Genomic DNA, 19,484 nt, shown 5'->3' on the forward strand with positions numbered 1-19,484 from the left:
ATTACAAATTAACAAAAGATTTGTGTGCAAAACGAAAGAAACTGAGTCGTTTACTTTTTCCTCCCAAAGGGACGCATGGTAGCAAATGACTGCATCTGATAAGAGACACATGGCAATGGCGTGTCATCACGGTTGATACTTGGTAGCCAGATTCCACAGTTTCAAGGATCAAGTTAAGCCAAAAAGGGGTAACACATGGCATTACTCAGAAGGTGACAAGTGGCAGATACATGGTAGCGATGACATCAAGTATGGTAGATCGGAGATCGGGTGGTTGAGGTGCATTGCGCATCAAAGCGAAACCTCTGATTGATAACCTATGATTGATAACCTCCGATTGAAGGGTTCTAATATGAGGGCTAGACTACAGTCACGTGAACAGCTATAGGACCAAGGGCCAAATGTAGAACGTGATCAACAATTGTCAAATTTATATGCCGTCCATGAACGTTACACCTCAGTATGGAAATGCTTAATATAGAGGTCTCCAATTTTGGGGCTAGCACGATGGTCATAAAGAGTTGAAAGGAGGCAAGGGCTATTGGCTTATCACAAGTTAAGGTTTCATTACAAAAGTTGCAATGAAGGGTGAATGCAATATTTTATTAAACATGTTTTGATGAAATAAATTGGGTCCAGAGATACATGAAATGGCAAGCATTTCTAGGACAACCATCTTATTTATTCGACAAAAATATCTGGTAAAGTTGACGTGTACAGAAAGACATATTGCAATCGGGGATTGGTGGTTCTAAGTGAAGGTTTCATTTGAAATGTTGCAATGAAGGGTAGATGCGATTTTATATTAAAGATGTTCTGATAAAAGTAATAGGCTTCAGAGACAGAGGAGATTGCATGTTTTGGTAGGACAACGATGTGATTTATGTGATAGAAATATCTATTAAAGCTTACGTGTGTCAAAGGCCACGTGGATGCATCATAAACATAATTCATGAGAAATGTCTCGACTAGTTCAACCTAGAAGGAAAATTCTCATTCAACAATAGCTAGTTGGTCCTCCTATTAAGGTCATAGAAAATGCTGGGATATTTTTGACACGACATGCACCCCTCATGCTGGGGTCTCCAGCTGGAAATCCATGTATAAGATTTTTGAAGCTGAAGGGCCAAAAGTCAACTTATTGAATTTGCCTCTTCTGGTGCTTCGACCGCACTTGTAATCAAAGGGGATCACATAGGAATTTAATGGAAAAACTGTTGCGACTATCTCGACGAACAACTTCGTGCAATATCTCGCCATTCTAGAGACTAAAAATCTCCAATAAGGGTTTCACCAAAGAGACTGCTTGGTTGTGAAATGGTCCAAATCCTCTGATGGTCGAATACCAATGAGATCTGAACCTTGAATGTTTTGATATATAACACTTCATTTTCAACACACGTGTCAATTAAATTGTCTCCAAAAAACTAAATAATGTTAATATCATTATTTTTTGGTAAAAATATTAATTATACATTTAATTTGATACGAATATTATTAAATTTCATTTTGATTAAAAAATAAATTCATTTAAATTATAAATTTTTTTAATTAGGTTTTTTATAAATATAATAAAGTTGAAAATTACAAATGAAATTATATAATATAATTTAAATTATATTTAAAAAATAAAAAATTGCTCCATAAAATTATAAGTACAAATGCGAAATCATATTTCTCTTAATTGTTTAGTTCTTCCTGTTATCCATATCATGTCAAACCTCACATTATAAATACAAGTAATTTCAACATGTTTTGTTTTCTCGTTTTCCTAAAAAATTATATCATTTGATATTAATAAATCTAAATGTTAGTCAATTCGGTAACCAACAAATTTTCATAAAGTATATATATGATGGTTGAATATGTATCTAATATTATATGCATATGGGATGGAATTTCAAATCATGTAATATATATATATTTCAATGTAATTCAATTTTATTTTTAAAATTAAAAGATTTTAAATGCTACAGTTACGTATTAGTTTTTAAGTTGTTCTTGATTTTTTTTTCTTATTTCGGTAAAATTTAAGTCAGTTCGGTGAAGTTACCCATTTTTTTAATCCATTTTACACTATTTTGTAATATATATTTAACCAATTTTATTATGTTCTTTTATTCATTGATTATCTTTAAAATGACTCGTTGATGTTACAAATTTATAAGTTTATTTATTTCTCCTTCATGGAGTGTCACACGATTTATCCAGCATAGACGGACATGGGCAGGCAATTTTGGAAAAGCATTATTATATGTATGGGGAGATGGATAAAGTTATGTAATGACAATATTAGGCAATTGGGAAAAATTTAGCTAACAGGATGAGATAAATGGAAGGTTGTCTGGTCTCTGAAGGGGACGGAGGAGTAATTTGCTGATTGGATACTGTGGTTGTTTTCTTTTACTTTTATTTGATTATGTTGTCTAAGTTAAATAAACAAACAGTAGGTAGGAATAGCAGGAAGTAGAATTAATTAAGATAAATGTTTTAAACACCTAGTTTTACTTTTGTCATAATGTTGTAAGACAATAAAAGTTCTGTAACAAAATAGATGTAACTAATCAGACATAATCAACAACGGTTGGCAAAACTAACAGTTTTCTGACAATTGTTTAAAAGAGGAACAGAACACAGGGAGGGGTTCGACTTTCTGAGAAATGAAAAACAAAGTATTGCAATTTCTGTGCACACTTTTCCTCTCCAGTGTCCAAAAGCCATTTACATTATTTATATGAGATTGCATTGATTTTTTTTTTTATGTATAGCACAAATTGTTTGTAGTATTATTTACAGGCATATGGTCCTATATGAGACTGAAGTTACAACGGTTCCAGTAAATGAATGAAATCAAATAGGTTGCAAAGAAACTCAAAGAGAGCGTGTAGTGAAAACCAACCATACAATCCCCGAGACCACACACACAAGTGAACGTCAAGGAGGCGGAACAAGCGAGTCCAAACAATTCACAAAGTTCAAGCATTGCTAGGTATGCCAGCGAACAAACATCCACAATTTCATCTTTAAATTAATACAGACAGGAAAATAGAATTCCTGTACATTCAAATATATATATATATATTGTTCGAAACAAAACTCGTTCTACGATTATACAGACCATGTCGAAAGCTATGACAAAACTCGAACGAGACACAGTATGGGCTTAGAACGTTGACCCATTTACAGACACTAGACAGAAAAAGGAATGACTGTGTAGACCTACAGCCAAAACTGTGTACAGACGTCGGCACAACAAGTCATTAATATACAGACTTCAACAAACCCCAACCTAAGGTGCTGAACGAAAGAAACCAGAGGACAGAGAACGACATTACCCGTGTCTAGCCGGAACAACCCAACCGCTAGGCATCGAAACCCTTCGAGTAGCCATACCTGCAGCAACAACTAGTTACAAAGATATCAGAGTCCGACAGTGAAGAGAAACAAGGGCATACGACCTAGCAAAAGAAAACTGACTTCATATATTTACCTGACAGAGACAAGCCACAGCCATAGCAATTCCACCAGGTCACCCTGCTCACAAGGAGCCAAAACATTAGTTGACTGGGAGAACAGGAGAAAATACTGATAGCATGGAACAAGGGGAACTTACCCTGTGAGTGATGAAGAGCCGAAGAAAGTTGCCGCCGCATTCTGCCCAGATTCGAGGAAGGACGATTCAAAGCCAAAAGGTTGTTACCTGGAGCAGCTCAAACCAACAAAAGGATACCACGACCGTGGAAAATTACAGGCATCAATACCGCATGCTAAAAAGAGGCGGAGAAACGTAATAGCAAGCCACAAATACACAGTGAACAGTCAGAAGTAAGCATGGACCAGGCAAAGATGGAACCTACCGTGTTGATATGGCCATTGCCGGATGAAGAGGAGAGACCTTCAGGTTGAAACCCTGAACTAGAGGGCGTAACGGCGAAACCCCATACCGAAACCACCAGAAACCATCGAGAATGCAGAGCTCACAGAACTGAAGGAATGGGCAAGCAAATGACTCAAGTGAGGGTTTGATCGCCCATACCAAGGTAGGCTCGAGAATCACAAGGGAGGACATTTGTCAAACAACCAGAGCTAGAAGTACCAATCACCTATGTGGGTACCAAGGACCAAATCCCTATCATTAAAATCAACCGCCAGCGAATCAACCTTACACCAAAATCTGCTGTTCATTATTAATTGTTGCTTTATTCCCACATTAATAACTGCGGGAGGTGTGTTACGTGGGCTGGACTCATCAAGTGGTATCAGAGCAGGAAGTTGAAAGAAATGTAATATGGAGGTTCAAAGACGAGGACGTGGAAGAGGTGTGCACAGAGCAGCAAATGAGGGTTTGAGGGAAGAAATAAGGACCCTTACCGCTTGCTTAGAGGCAGTGGAGGCAGGAAAGAGAAGAGACCGAGAAGGAGGAGGAAGTAGCTACTACACATGGATCAGATGAAGAAGCCCCAGAAATAAAATTGTTGAGGTCAGTACTACTAGCCAGCAGCAAGCCCAAACCAGAAATTCCTAACTATGATGGTAGTCTGTCCACAGAAGTTATGTTGGACTGGATAAGTGAGTTGGATAAGTATTTTGAGAACGAAGAGATCAGTGAGGACAAAAGAGTCAGATTCGTTGCAACCAAATTGAAGGGACACACCGCTTTATGGTGGGATAGTGTCCAAGTAGATAGAAGGAGAATGAATAAGCTACCGATAAGGAAGTGGCCAAGGATGGTGGCAAAGATGAAAGGTAGATTTCTGCCTAAAGATTATCAGGTTGAGCTTTACCGATGGGTACAAAACTTAAGACAGAAAGGTATGACAATAAAAGAATACACGAAAGAATTTTACCGTGTAAACTTGAGGGCTAGTTATACTGACGATACTCCAGAAAAGATAGCGAGATACGTGAATGGTTTGAGGCTGGAAATACTCGATGAGATCAGTATTCTTTCTCCGCGAAACATAGAAGAAGCCTTTCATAGTACTATAAAGGCTGAAGAAAAGATTAATAGAAGATAGAATAATAGGAGAGGACGGGGAAATGGCAGAGGACTTGGACAGTGCTACGGCAGAGGGAGAACTGTTAGTAACAACGAAGAAGGCAGCAACTCCAGGGCTTCAGGAATAATAGAGAAGGGAGATAGCACGAGAGGAGGTCAGCCATATCAGCGAGGAAGAGGGAATGGTCAAGGAAGGGGAGCTAATTTCTAGTGCTACAGGTGCCATAAGTGGGGGCACAGATCCTTCGAATGCCCAAAAGCAGAGCAAGCTGGCCAGAGAGGAACATTTGTTGCACAGCCTGAGGAAGCTGAGGCACTGCCCCAGGAGGTAGAAAATGTGGCATAAATAGGAGAGGCTTTGGTTCTAAATAAATTATTGTTGAAACCAACCAAGGAAACTGCCGAGCAGACCCAACGGAAGGCACTATTCCAGACAGTTTGCAAATCACATGGAAAGTGCTATAAATTGATCATAGACAGCGGGAGTACAGATAATTTGGTTGCCACCGAGATGGTGGAGAAGCTGGGATTGAGGCGACTTAAGCACCCCACACCCTACAAGGTGTCGTGGCTGTAGAAAGGCCACCAGCTATTAGTTGATGAACAATGCGAGGTTGAATTTCACATTGGTAGATACAAGGACAAGGTTGTCTGCGATATCATGCCAATGGACGTGTGCCACATACTGCTGGGGAGACCATGGCAGTATGATTGGAAGGTGGTACACGATCGGAAGAAGAATTGCTATAAGTTTGTTAAAGATGGGGTCAAGCATATGCTTGTACTCATCAGAGAAGAGGATATAATAGAAGTAAGCGAAACAAAAGTGTTGTTAGTAGGTGGAAAACAATTTATTAAACAGATTGAGGAGAACGAAGTGAATTATACTGTCGTAAGGAGAACTAAGACAATGTTGCTGCACACGGAAATGTCTGAATTGCCTACAGAGATTCAAAAGATGTTAGAGGAATTCAAGGACATTGTAGTTGATGATTTACTGGACAAGTTGACTCCCAAGAGGATCATCAGCCATCATATCGATTTCATACCCGGAGCAAGCCTACCAAATAAAGCAGCATATCAAATGAGCCCAAAAGATAATGAAGAGATTCAGAAACAGGTGCAAGAGTTGCTAAACAAAGGGTTGATCAGAGAAATCTTGAGCCCTTGTGCGGTGCCAACAGTACTCATGCCTAAGAAGGGAGGAGAATGGCGGATGTGTACAGACTCGTGAGCTATCAATAAAATCACTATTCGATACAGGTTTCACTTACCAAGAATGGACGATATGATGGATTGTCTCATTGGGGTAGCTTATTTCACGAAGATTGATCTAAAGAGTGGTTATCATCAGATCAGGATCAGAGAAGGAGACAAGTGGAAGATAGCCTTCAAGACAAATGAAGGGCTATACGAGTGGCTGGTCATGCCATTCGGTTTGAGTAACTCTCCTAGTACTATTATGAGGTTGATGAATGAAATGTTGAAAGAGTTCATCGGTACGTTTGTGATAGTATATCTTGACGACATCTTGATTTTCAGCAGAACGAAAGAAGAGCACCTTCAACATGTTCGAAGAGTGCTAGAGAAATTATAGCAGAACAAACTGCTGATAAACTTGAAGAAATGTACTTTCCTGCAGAAAGAACTAGTTTACTTGGGCTTTGTAATTGTAGAAAATGAATTGAAGATGGATCCAGAAAATATCGCAGTGATCGTCAATTGGCCGTCACCGAAGAGCTTATTTGAGGTACGTAGCTTTCATGGGCTGGCGAGTTTTTACCGCAAGTTTATAAGAAATTTTAGTGAAATCTACGCGCCTATGCTAGACACCATCAAAAAGGCTAGTCAACATTTTTGTTGGACCGAGGCAGCAAAGAACAGCTTTCAGCTCCTAAAGCGAAAGATTATAGAGAGGCCAATTCTAAGGCTACCGGATTTTAGTAAGCTTTTCCAGGTTTGATGTGATGCAAGTGGGACAACCATTAGCGCTGTGCTCAGTCAAGAAGATAAACCTGTTGCATTTTTTAGTGAGAAATTGAATGAAAGCAGACAAAAATATTCCTCATATGACAAGGAATTTTATGCTGTCGTCCAAGCTTTAAAGCATTGGAGACACTACCTGCTAGGAAATGAGTTTGTTTTATTTTCTAATAATTCAGTGCTGCAATATGTAATGCAACAACATAAATTGAACCACAAGCATGCCAAATGGGTAGATTATCTATAGAGTTTCACCTTCGTGCTAAAACACATCAGTGGGCAAGCCAACAATGTGGTAGACGCATTGAGCAGAAGAGCTTTTCTCTTACAAGAAATTACAATACAAGTGTTGGGATTCGAACACTTAAAATATTTGTACCAGACTGACACAGACTTCAAGGAAGCCTTTGAAGCTTGTTAGAATCCCGTGCTGAGGAATACACGTCCATGGTTGGACTACAACTTGCAGGAGGGACTATTGTTTAGAGGAGGACAGTTATGTATCCTGGACTGTTCGATGAGAGAAAATATTATACGGGAAAAACATAGCGGGGGTATAGCCGGTCATTTCAGCGTAGACAAAACTTTGGAGCAGCTCGGACACTTCTATTACTGGCCCAGAATGCGCGGGGATGTACAGCGGTATGTGGACATGTGTAAAGTATGCCAACTAGTGAAGGGCCATAGTCAAAACACTGGACTTTACACACCACTGCTTGTTCCAAGTAGGCCGTGGGACTCAGTCAACATTGACTTTGTCTTAGGACTGCCTAGAACACAGCGAGGATATGACTCAGTGATGGTGGTGGTAGACAGATTTTCAAAAATGGCGAATTTTATCCCTTGTTGAAAAACTAGTGATGCCACTCATGTAGCTCACCTATTTTTCACAGAGATTGTTAGATTACACGACCTAGCCAGATCTATTATTTTTGATAGGGACGTAAAATTCACGGGACACTTTTGGCGCACCATGTGGAAAAAGTTGGACACACAGTTGAACTTCAGTTTTGCATATCATCCATAGACTGATGGACAAATGGAAGTGGTGAACAGGAGTTTGGGAAATTTGTTACGGAGTTTGATCGGGGAAAATTCACGGTTATGGGATCGTGCTCTCGCTCAAGCAGAATTCACTTATAACGATTCGCCAAATCATAGCACCGGACATAGTCCATTTCAAATCCTGTACGGCATGCATCCTCGGGGGATACATGAACTGCGGGATTTGGGAAAGTTGGAGTGGAGGAGTGCTGACGGGGAAGATTTTGCTAAAGCGATGAGTGAACTACATGAACGAGTGAAGCTAAATTTGCAGGACAACGTGCAGAAATAAAAAAAAATAGGCATATTTAAAGTGGTGGGAAGTCCAATTTAACATAGGCGATGAGGTCCTTGCACACTTACGCAAAGAACGGTTTCCTAAGGGTGTGTATAATAAGCTAAAATTTAAAAAGATTGGTCCCGGTAAAATTTTACGTAAGTTCTCAGCCAACACTTTTGAAATTTAGCTGCCACCTGATATAGGCATATAACCTATTTTCAATGTGGTAGACCTGTTCCCATATACCACCAACTCAAAGGAAGACAGTGTGGTATGGCCAGAACGGGACACCCAAGTTGGAGACAGTTCTTGGATGAGGCACATGCCTTCGGTTCAACCCCATGAGATCGAGAAGATTCTCGATACCCAGGTAGCCAAGAAGACTTGCAGGAAGGAGTATCTATGATACCTCGTCAAGTGGAAGAACCGTCCAATTGAGGACAGTTCGTGGCTCGACGCGGCACAGATACAGAAGGTTGGTTATTCTGTGGAGGAGCTCATGGAACGGAGCCATGACTTTTTCTTACCCCGGGAGCCTGATGCAAGAGCATCTAGCTAACAGGACGAGATAAAAGGAAGGTTGTTTGGTCTCTGAAGGGGACGGAGGAGTAATTTGTTGAGTGGATAATGTGGTTGTTTTCTTTTACTTTTATTTGATTATGTTGTCTAAGTTAAATAAATGAATAGTAGGTAGGAACAACAGGAATTAGAATTAATTAGGATAAATGTTTTAAACAACTAGTTTTACTTTTGTAATAATGTTGTAAGACAATAAAAGTTCTGTAATAAAACGGATGTAACTAATCAGACATAACCAATAGCAGTTGGAAAAACTAAGAGTTTTTGGGCAATTGTTTAAAAGCGGAACAGAACACAGGGAGGGGTTCGACTTTCTGAGAAATGAAAAAAAAAGTATTGTAATTTCTATGCACACATTTCGTCTCTAGCATCCAAAAGCCGTTTACATTATTTATATGAGATTGCATTGATTTTTTTTTTATGTACAATACAAATTGTTTGTAGTATTACTTATAGGCATATGGTCCTATGTGAGACCTAAGTTACAACAGTTCCAGTAAAGGAATGAAATCAAAGAGGTTGCAAAGAAACTCAAAGAGAGTGTGCGGTGAAAACCAACCATACAGTCCCCGAGACCACACACACAAGTGAACGTCAAGGAGGCGGAACAAAGTTCAAGCATTTCCAGGTATGCCAGCGAACAAACATCTATAGTTTCATCTTTAAATTAATAAAGATAGGGAAATAGAATTCCTGTACATTCAAATATATATATATATATATGTTCGAAACAAAACCTGTTCTACGATTATACAGACCATGCCGAAAGCTATGACAAAACTGGGATGAGACACAGCACGGGCTTAGAACCGTTGACCCATTTATAGACACTAGACAGAAAAAGGAATGATTACGTAGACCTACAGCCGAACCTGTGTACAGATGGCGGCCCAACAAATCATTAATATACAGACTTTAACAAACCCCAACCTAAGGTGTTGAACGAAAGCAGCCAGAGGATAGAGAATGACATTACCAGTGTCTAGTAGGAGCAATTGAACTGCCAGGCATCGAAACCCTTAGAGTAGCCATACAGGCAGCAACAACCAGTTACAAAGATATCAGAGTCCGACACCGAAGAGAAACAAGGGCATACGACCTAGCAAAAGCAAACCGACTTTAGATATTTACCTGACAGAGGAAAGCTACGGCCATAGCAATTCCACCAGGTCACCCTGCTCACAAGGAACTGAAACATTAGTTGACTGAGAGAACAGGAGCAAATATTGATAACATGGAACAAGGGAAACTTACCTTGTGAGTGACGAAGGAGCCGAAGAAAGTTTCCACTGCATTCTGCTCGGATTCAAGGAAGGATGATTAGAAGCCAGAAGGTTGTTACCTAGAGTAGCTCAAACCAACAAAAGAATACCACGACCGTGGAAAATTACCATCATCAATACGGAATGCTAAAAAGAGGCACATAAACGTAACAACAAGCCACAAATACACAGTGAGTAGTCAGAAGTAAGCACGGACTAGGCAAAGATGGAACCTACCGTCTTGATATGGCCATTGCCGGACGGAGAGGAGAGACCTTTAGGTTGAAACCTTGAACGAGAGGACGTAACGGCGAAACCCATACCGAAACCAACAAAAACCACCGAGAATGCAGATCTCACAGAACTGAAGGAATGGGCAAGTGAATGACTCAAGTGAGGGTTTGATCGCCCATACCAAGGTAGGCTCGAGAATCCCAAGGGAGGAAATTTGTCAAACAACCGGAGCAAGAAGTACCAATCACCTGTGCGGGTACCGAGGACCAAATCCCTATCATTAAAATCAACCGCCAGTGAATCGACCTTACACCAAAATCTGTTATTCATTATAAATTGTCACTTTATTCCCGCATTAATAAATGTGGGAGTTGTGTTACGTGGGTTGGAATCATCAAGTGGTATCATAATAGGAAGTTGAAAGAAATGGGATATGGAGGTTCAAAGACGAGGACGTGGAAGAGGTGTGCACAGAGAACCGGAAGAGGGTTTGAGGGAAGAAATAAGGACCCTTACTGCTTGCTTAGAGGTAATGGAGGCAGGAAGGAGAAGAGACCTAGAACTTGGGGATGACAGCGAGGAGGAGGTAGTAGCTACTACAGACGGATCAGATGAAGAAGCCCCAGAGATAAAATTGTTGAGGTCAGTACTGCTAGCCAGCAGCAAGCCCGAACTAGAAATTCCTAACTATGATGGCAGTCTGTCCGTAGAAGTTCTGATGGACTGGATAAGTGAGTTGGATAAGTATTTTGAGAACGAAGCTGGGATTGAGGCGACTTAAGCACCCCACACCCTACAAGGTGTCATGGCTGCAGAAAGGCCACCAGTTATTAGTTGATGAACAATGCGAGCTTGAATTTCACATTGGCAGATACAAGGACAAGGTTGTCTGTGATATCATGCCAATGGACGTGTGTCACATACTGCTGGGGAGACCATGGCAGTATGATCGGAAGGTGGTACATGATGGGAAGATGAATTGCTATAAGTTTGTTAAAGATGGAGTCAAGCATACGCTTGTACCCATCAAAGAAGAGGATACAACAGAAGCAAGCGGGACAAAAGCGTTGTTAGTAGGTGGAAAACAGTTTATTAAATAGATTGAGGAGAACGAAGTGAATTATGCTGTCATAAGGAGAACTAAGACTGTGTTGCTGCACATGGAAATGTGTCATTTGCCTACAGAGACTCAAAAGATGTTAGAGGAATTCAAGGACATTGTAGTTGATGATTTACCGGACAAGTTGCCTCCCAAGAGGAGCATCAGCCATCATATCGATTTCATACATAGAGCAAGCCTACCAAATAAAGCAGTGTATCGAATGAGCCCGAAAGATAATGAAGAGATTTCGAAACAAGTGCAAGAGTTGCTAGACAAAGGGCTGATCAGAGAAAGCTTGAGCCCTTGTGCGGTGCCAAAATACTTGTGCCTAAGAACGGAGGAGAATGGTGGATGTGTACAGACTCCTGAGCTATCAATAAAATCATTATTCGATATAGGTTTCCCTTACCAAGAATGGACGATATAATGGATTGTCTTAGTGGGGCAGCTTATTTCACGAAGATTGATCTGAAGAGTGGTTATCATCAGATCAGGATTAGAGAAGGAGACGAGTGGAAGACAACCTTCAGGACCAATGAAGGGATATACGAGTGGTTGGTCATGCCGTTTGGTTTGCGTAACGCTCGTAGTACTTTTGTGAGGATGATGAATGAAATGTTGAAAGAGTTCATCGGTAAGTTTGTGATAGTATATCTTGACGACATCCTGATTTTCAGCAGAACGAAGGAAGAGCACCTTCAACATGTTTGAAGAGTGCTAGAGAAATTACAGCAGAACAAACTGTTGATAAATTTGAAGAAATGTACTTTCCTGCAAAAAGAACAAGTTTACTTGGGCTTTATAATTGTAGAAAATGAATTGAAAATGGATCCAGAAAAGATCGTAGTGATCGTCAATCGGCCGTCACCGAAGAGCTTATTTGAGGTACGAAGCTTTCACGGCCTGGCGAGTTTTTACGCAAGTTTATAAGAAATTTTAGTGAAATCTGCGTTCCTATGCTAGACACCATCAAAAAGGCCAGTTAGCCTTTTTGTTGGACCGAGGCAGCAGAGAACAACTTTCAGCTCCTGAAGCGGAAGATTACAGAGAGGCCAAATCTAAGGCTACCAGATTTTATGAAGCTTTTCTAGGTTCGATGCGATGCAAGTGGGACAGCCATTGGCATTGTGCCTAGTTAGGAAGATAAACCTGTTGCATTTTTTAGTGAGAAAATGAATGAAAGCAGACAGAAATATTCTTCATATGACAAGGAATTTTATGTCGTCGTCCAAGCTTTAAACCATTGGAGACACTACCTACTGGGAAATGAGTTTGTGTTATTTTTTGATAATTCAGTGATGCAATATGTAATGCAACAGCATAAATTGAACCACAAGCATGCCAAATGGGTAGAGTATCTGCAGAGTTTTACATTTGTGCTAAAACACGTCAGTGGGAAAGCCAACAAGGTGGCAGATGCATTGAGCAGAAGAGATTTTCTCCTACAAGAAAGTACAATACAGGTGCTGGGATTCGAACACTTAAAACATTTGTACCAGACTGACACAGACATCAAGGAAGCCTTTGAATCCTGTTAGAATCCCGTGCTAAGGAATACAAGTCCATGGTTGGACTACAACTTGCAGGAGGGAATATTGTTTAGAGGAGGATAGTTATGTATCCCAGACTGTTCGATGAGAGAAAATATTATACGAGAAAAATATAGCGGGGGTCTAGCCGGTCATTTCGGCATAGAAAAAACTTTGGAGCAACTCGGACACTTCTATTACTGGCCCAGAATGCATAGGGATGTACAGCAGTATGTGAACAGGTGTAAAGTATGCCAACTAGAAAGGGACATAGTCAAAACACTGGACTTTACACACCACTGCATGTTCCAAGTAGGCCATGGGACTCAGTCAGCATTGACTTTGTCTTAGGACTACCTAGAACACACCGAGGATATGACTCAGTGATGGTGGTGGTAGACAGATTTTCAAAAATGGCGCATTTCATCCCTTGTCGAAAAACTAGTGATGCCACTCATGCAACTCACATGTTTTTCACAGAGATTGTTAGATTACATGGCCTACCCAGATCTATTATTTCTGACAAGGATTGAAAATTCACCGGACACTTTTGGCGCACCCTATGGAAAAAGTTGGACACAGTTGAACTTCAGTTCTGCATATCATCCGCAGACTGATGGACAAATGGAAGTGGTGAACAAGAGTTTGGGAAATTTGTTACGGAGTTTGACTAGGGAAAATTCACAGTTATGGGATCGTGCTCTCACTCAGGCAGAACTAAATCATAGTGCCAGACACAGTCCATTTCAAATCCTGTACGGCATGCATCCTCGGGGGATACATGAACTGCGGGATTTGGGAAAGTTGGAGCGGAGGAGTGCTGACGGGGAAGATTTTGTTGAAGCAATGAGTGAAATGCACGAATGGGTGAAGCTAATGTTGCAGGACAGTGTGCAGAAATACAAACAATAGGCAGATTTAAAGTGGCGGGAAGTCCAATTTAACATAGGTGACAAGGTCCTTGCACACTTACGCAAAGAATGGTTTCCTAAGGGCGCATATAATAAGCTAAAATTTAAAAAGATTGGTCCCTGTAAAATTTTGCGTAAGTTCTCATCCAATGCTTATGAAATTCAGCTGCCACCGATATAGGAATATCACCTATTTTCAATGTGGTAGACCTGTTCCCATATATCACCAACTCAAAGGAAGACAATGTGGTATGGCCAGAACGGGACACCCAAGTTGGAGACAATTCTTGGATGAGGCACGTGCCTTCGGTTCAGCCCCATGAGATCGAGAAGATTCTCGATACCCAGGTAGCCAAGAAGATTCGCAGGAAGGAGTATCTACGATAACTCGTCAAGTGAAGGAACCATCCAATTGAGGATAGTTCGTGGCTCGACACGGCACAGATATAAAAGGCTGGTTATTCTGTGGAGGAGCTCATGGAACGGAGCCATGACTTTTTCTTACCCTGGGAGCCTGATGTAGGAGAATCGAGCTGATAGGACAAGATAAAAGGAAGGTTGTTTGGTCTCTGAAGGGGACAGAGGAGTAATTTGATGAGTGGATATTGTGGTTGTTTTCTTTTACTTTTATTTGATTATGTTGTCTAAGTTAAATAAACAAACAGTAGGTAGGAACAACAGGAAGTAGAATTAATTAAGATACATGTTTTAAACAGTTAGTTTTACTTTTGTAATAATGTTGTAAGACAATAAAAGTTCCGTAACAAAATGGATGTAACTAATTAGACATAACCAACAACGGTTGGAAAAACTAACAGTTTTCTGACAATTGATTAAAAGAGGAACAGAACACAGGGAGGGGTTCGACTTTTTGAGAAATGAAAAACAAACTATTGTAATTTATGTGCACACATTTCCTCTCCAGCGTCCAGAAGCCATTTGCATTATTTATATGAGATAGCATTGATTTTTTTTTTTTTTTATGTACAACACAAATTGTTTGTAGTATTAATTACAGGAATATGGTCCTATATGAGACTGAAGTTACAACGGTTCTAGTAAATGAATGAAATCAAACAGGTTGCAAAGAAACTCAAAGAGAGCATGCGGTGAAAACCAACCATACAGTCCTCGAGACCACACACACAAGTGAACGTCAAGGACGCGGAACAAGCCGAGTCCAAACAAGTCACAAAGTTCAAGCATTGCCAGGTATGCCAGCGAACAAACATCCAGAGTTTCATCTTTAAATTAATACAAACAAGAAAATAGAATTCCTGTACATTCAAATATAACATGGTCTGTATAATCGTAGAACGGGTTTGGTTTCGAATAATATATATATATATATATATATATATATATATATATATATATATATATATATATTGTTCGAAACAAAACCCGTTCTACGATTATACAGACCATGCCAAAAGCTATGATAAAACTAGAACAAGACATAGCACAGGTTTAGAACCGTCGACCCATTTACAGACACCAGACAGAAAAAGGAACGAAGGTGTAGACCTACAGCCGAAACTGTGTACAGACGGCGGCCCAACAAATCATTAATATACAGACTTTAACAAACCCCAACCTAAGGTGTTGAACGAAAGCAACCAAAGAACAGAGAACGACACTACCCGTGTCTAGCCAGAGCAACCGAACTGCCAGGCATCGAAACCCTTCGAGTAGCCATACCTGTGGCAACAACTAGTTACAAAGATATCAGAGTCCGATAGTGAAGAGAAACAAGGGCATACGACCTAGCAAAATCAAACCGACTTTAGATATTTACCTGACAGAGGCAAGACGCGGCCATAGCAATTCCACCAGGTCACCCTGCTCACAATGAGCCGAAACATTAGTTGACTGAGAGAATAGGAGCAAATACTGATAGCATGGAACTAGAGGAACTTACCCTGTGAGTGATGAAGGAGCCGAAGAAAGTTGCCATCACATTCTGCTCGGATTCGAGGAAGGACGATTAGAAGCTAGAAGGTTGTTACCTGGAGTAGCTCAAACCAACAAAAGAATGCCACGACCGTGGAAAATTACAGGCATCAATACCGCATGCTAAAAAGAGGCGTAGAAATGTAACAACAAGCCAAAAGTACATAGTGAACAGTCAGAAGTAAGCACGAACCAGGCAAAGATGGAACCTACCGTGTTGATATGGCCATTGCCGGATGAAGAGGAGAGACCTTCAGGTTGAAACGCTGAACCAGAGGGCGTAACAGAAAAACCCCATACCGAAACCACCAAAAACCACCGAGAACGCAGAGCTCACAGAACTGAAGGAATGGGCAAGCGAATGACTCAAGTGAGGGTTTGATCACCCATACCAAGGCAGGCTCGAGAATGCCAAGGGAGGACATATGTCAAACAACTGGAGCCAGAAGTACCAATCACTTGTGTGGGTACCGAGGACCAAATCCCTATCATTAAAATCAACCGCCGGCGAATCAAGCTTATACCGAAATTTGCTATTCATTATTAATTGTCACTTTATTCCCGCATTAATAACTGTGGGAGGTGTGTTACATGGGCTGGACTCATCAAGTGGTATCAGAGCAAGAAGTTGAAAGAATTGGGATATGGAGGTTCAAAGACGAGGACATGGAAGAGGTGTGCGTAAAGCAATAGATGAGGGTTTGAGGGAAGAAATAAGGACCCTTACTGCTCGCTTAGAGGTAGTGGAGGCAGGAAGGAGAAGAGACCCAGAACTTGGGGATGACAGCGAGGAGGAGGTAGTAGCTACTACAGACGGATCAGATGAAGAAGCCCCAGAGATAAAATTGTTGAGGTCAGTACTGCTAGCCAGCAGCAAGCCCAAACCGGAAATTCCTAACTATGATGGCAGTCTATCCACAGAAGTTCTGCTGGACTGGATAAGTGAGTTGGATAAGTATTTTGAGAATGAAGAGATCGGTGAGGACAAAAGAGTCAGATCTGCTGCAACCAAACTGAAGGGACACACCGCTTTATGGTGGGATAATGTCCAAGCAGATAGAAGGAGAATGAATAAGCTATCGATAAGGAAGTGGCCAAGGATGGTGGCAAAGCTGAAAGGCAGTTTTCTGCCGAAAGATTATCAGGTTGAGATTTACCGATGGGTACAAAACTTAAGATAGAAAGGTATGATAGTAAATGAATACATAGAATAATTTTACCGTGTAAACTTGAGGGCTGGTTATACTACTGATACTCCAGAGAAGACACCGAGATACGTGAACAGTTTGAGGCTGGAAATGCTGGATGAGATCATTATTCTTTCTCCGCAGAACATAGAAGAAGCCTTTCAAAGTGCTGTAAAGGTTGAAGAAAAGATGAATAGAAGATAGAATAATAGGAGAGGACGGGGAAATGGCAGAGGATGAGGATAGTCCTACAGCAGAGGGAGAACTTCCAGTAACAACGAAGAAGGCAGCAGCTCCAGGGCTTCAGGAACAACAGAGAAGAGAGATAGCACGAGAGGAGGTTGGCCATATCAGTGAGGAAGAAGGAATGACCAAGGAAGGGGAGCTAATTTCCAGTGCTAGAGGTGCCATAAGTTGGGGCAAAAATCCTTCGAATGCCTGGAAGCAGAGCAAGCTGGCCAGAGAGGAACATTTGTTGCACAGCCTGATGAAGCAGAGGCACTGCTCTAGGAGGTAGAAAATGTGGCAGAAACAGGAGAGGATTTGGTTCTAAATAAAGTACTATTGAAACCAGCCAAGGAAACTGCCAAGTAGACCAAACGAAAGGCACTGTTCCGGACAGTTTGCAAATCACATGGAAAGTGCTGTAAATTGATCATAGACAGTAGGATTACAAATATTTTGGTTTCCACTGACATGGTGGAGAAGCTGGGATTGAGGCGACTTAAGCACCCCACACCCTACAAGGTGTTGTGGCTGCAGAAATGCCACCAGCTATTAGTTGATGAACAATGCGAGGTTGAATTTCACATTGGCAGATACAAGGACAAGGTTGTCTGCAATATCATGCCAATAGACGTGTGCCACATACTGCTGGGGAGACCATGGCAATATGATCAGAAGGTCATACATGATGGGAAGACGAATTGTTATAAGTTTGTTAAAGATGTAGTCAAGCATACGCTTCTACCCATCAGAGAAGAGGATATAGCAGAAGCAAGCGGAACAAAAGCGTTGTTAGTAGGTGGAAAACAATTTATTAAAAAGATTGAGAAGAATGAAGTGAATTATGTTATCGTAAGGAGAACTAAGACTCTGTTGCTGCACATGGAAATGTCTAAATTGCCTACAGAGATTCAAAATATGTTAGAGGAATTCAAGGACATTGTAGTTGATGATTTACTGGACAAGTTGCCTCCCAAGTGGAGCATCAACCATCATATCAATTTCATACCTGGAGAAAGCCTACCAAATAAAGTAGCGTAACGAATGACCCCGAAAGATAATGAAGAGATTCGGAAACAGGTGCAAGAGTTGCTAGAAAAAGGGCTGATCAGAGAAAGCTTCAGCCCTTGTGCGGTGGCAACAGTACTCACGCCTAAGAAGGGAGGAGAATGGTAAATGTGTATAGACTTGCGAGCTATCAATAAAATCACTATTCGATACAGGTTTCCCTTACCAAGAATGGACGATATGATGGATTGTCTCAGTGGGGCAACTTATTTCACGAAGATTGATCTGAAGAGTAGTTATCATCAGATCAGGATTAGAGAAGGAGACGAGTGGAAGACAGCCTTCAAGACCAATGAAGGGCTATACAAGTGGCTGGTCATGCTGTTCACTTTGAGTAATGCTCCTAATACTTTTATGAGGTTGATGAATGAAATGTTGAAAGAGTTCATCGGTAAGTTTGTGATAGTATATCTTGATGAAATCTTGATTTTCAGCAGAACGAAGGAAGAGCACCTTCAACATGTTTGAAGAGTGCTAGAGAAATTATAGCAGAACAAACTGCTGATAAACTTGAATAAATGTACTTTCCTGTAGAAAGAACTAGTTTACTTGGGCTTTGTAATTGCAGAAAATGAATTGAAAATGGATCTAGAAAAGATCGCAACGATCATCAATTGGCCGTCACAGAAGAGCTTATTTGAGGTACGTAGCTTTCACGGGCTGGCGAGTTTTTGCCGCAAGTTTATAAGAAATTTTAGTGAAATCTACGTGCCTATGCTAGACACTATCAAAAAGGCCAGTCATCCTTTTTGTTGGACCGAGGCAACAGAGAATAGCTTTCAGCTCCTGAAGCGGAAGATTACAGAGAGGCCAATTCTAAGGCTACTGGATTTTAGTGATCTTTTCCAAGTTCCATGCGATGCAAGTGGGACAGCCATTGGTGTTGTGCTCAGTCAAGAAGATAAACCTGTTGCATTTTTTAGTGAGAAATTGAATGAAAGCAGACAGAAATATTCCTGATATGACAAGGAATTTTATGCCGTCATCCAAGCTTTAAGGCATTGGAGACACTACCTGTTGGGAAATGAGTTTGTGTTATTTTTTGATAATTTAGCACTACAATATGTAATGAAACAACATAAATTGAACCACAAGCATGCCAAATGGGTAGAGTATCTGCAGAGTTCC

At 40.7% G+C, this 19,484-nt stretch overlaps 2 protein-coding genes across 2 annotated transcripts; both read left to right on the plus strand.

Annotated features, from left to right (window-relative positions):
• Positions 1-5,660: 5,660 nt before the first annotated feature.
• On the plus strand, positions 5,661-6,233 carry LOC149209373 (uncharacterized). Its single transcript, XM_089398603.1, has one exon. It carries the CDS (start codon positions 5,661-5,663, stop codon positions 6,231-6,233), a length of 573 nt encoding a protein of 190 aa, XP_089254729.1.
• Positions 6,234-17,759: 11,526 nt separating this feature from the next.
• Positions 17,760-18,329, plus strand: LOC149209374 (uncharacterized). Its single transcript, XM_089398605.1, has one exon. The coding sequence runs from the start codon at positions 17,760-17,762 to the stop codon at positions 18,327-18,329; it is 570 nt and encodes a 189-aa protein (XP_089254731.1).
• Positions 18,330-19,484: the final 1,155 nt, after the last annotated feature.

This window comes from Pinus tabuliformis, chromosome 1_2 (assembly GCF_031772625.1).
Source record: "Pinus tabuliformis cultivar Carrire ecotype Pingquan chromosome 1_2, CPIR1, whole genome shotgun sequence".
NCBI lineage: Eukaryota > Viridiplantae > Streptophyta > Pinopsida > Pinales > Pinaceae > Pinus > Pinus tabuliformis.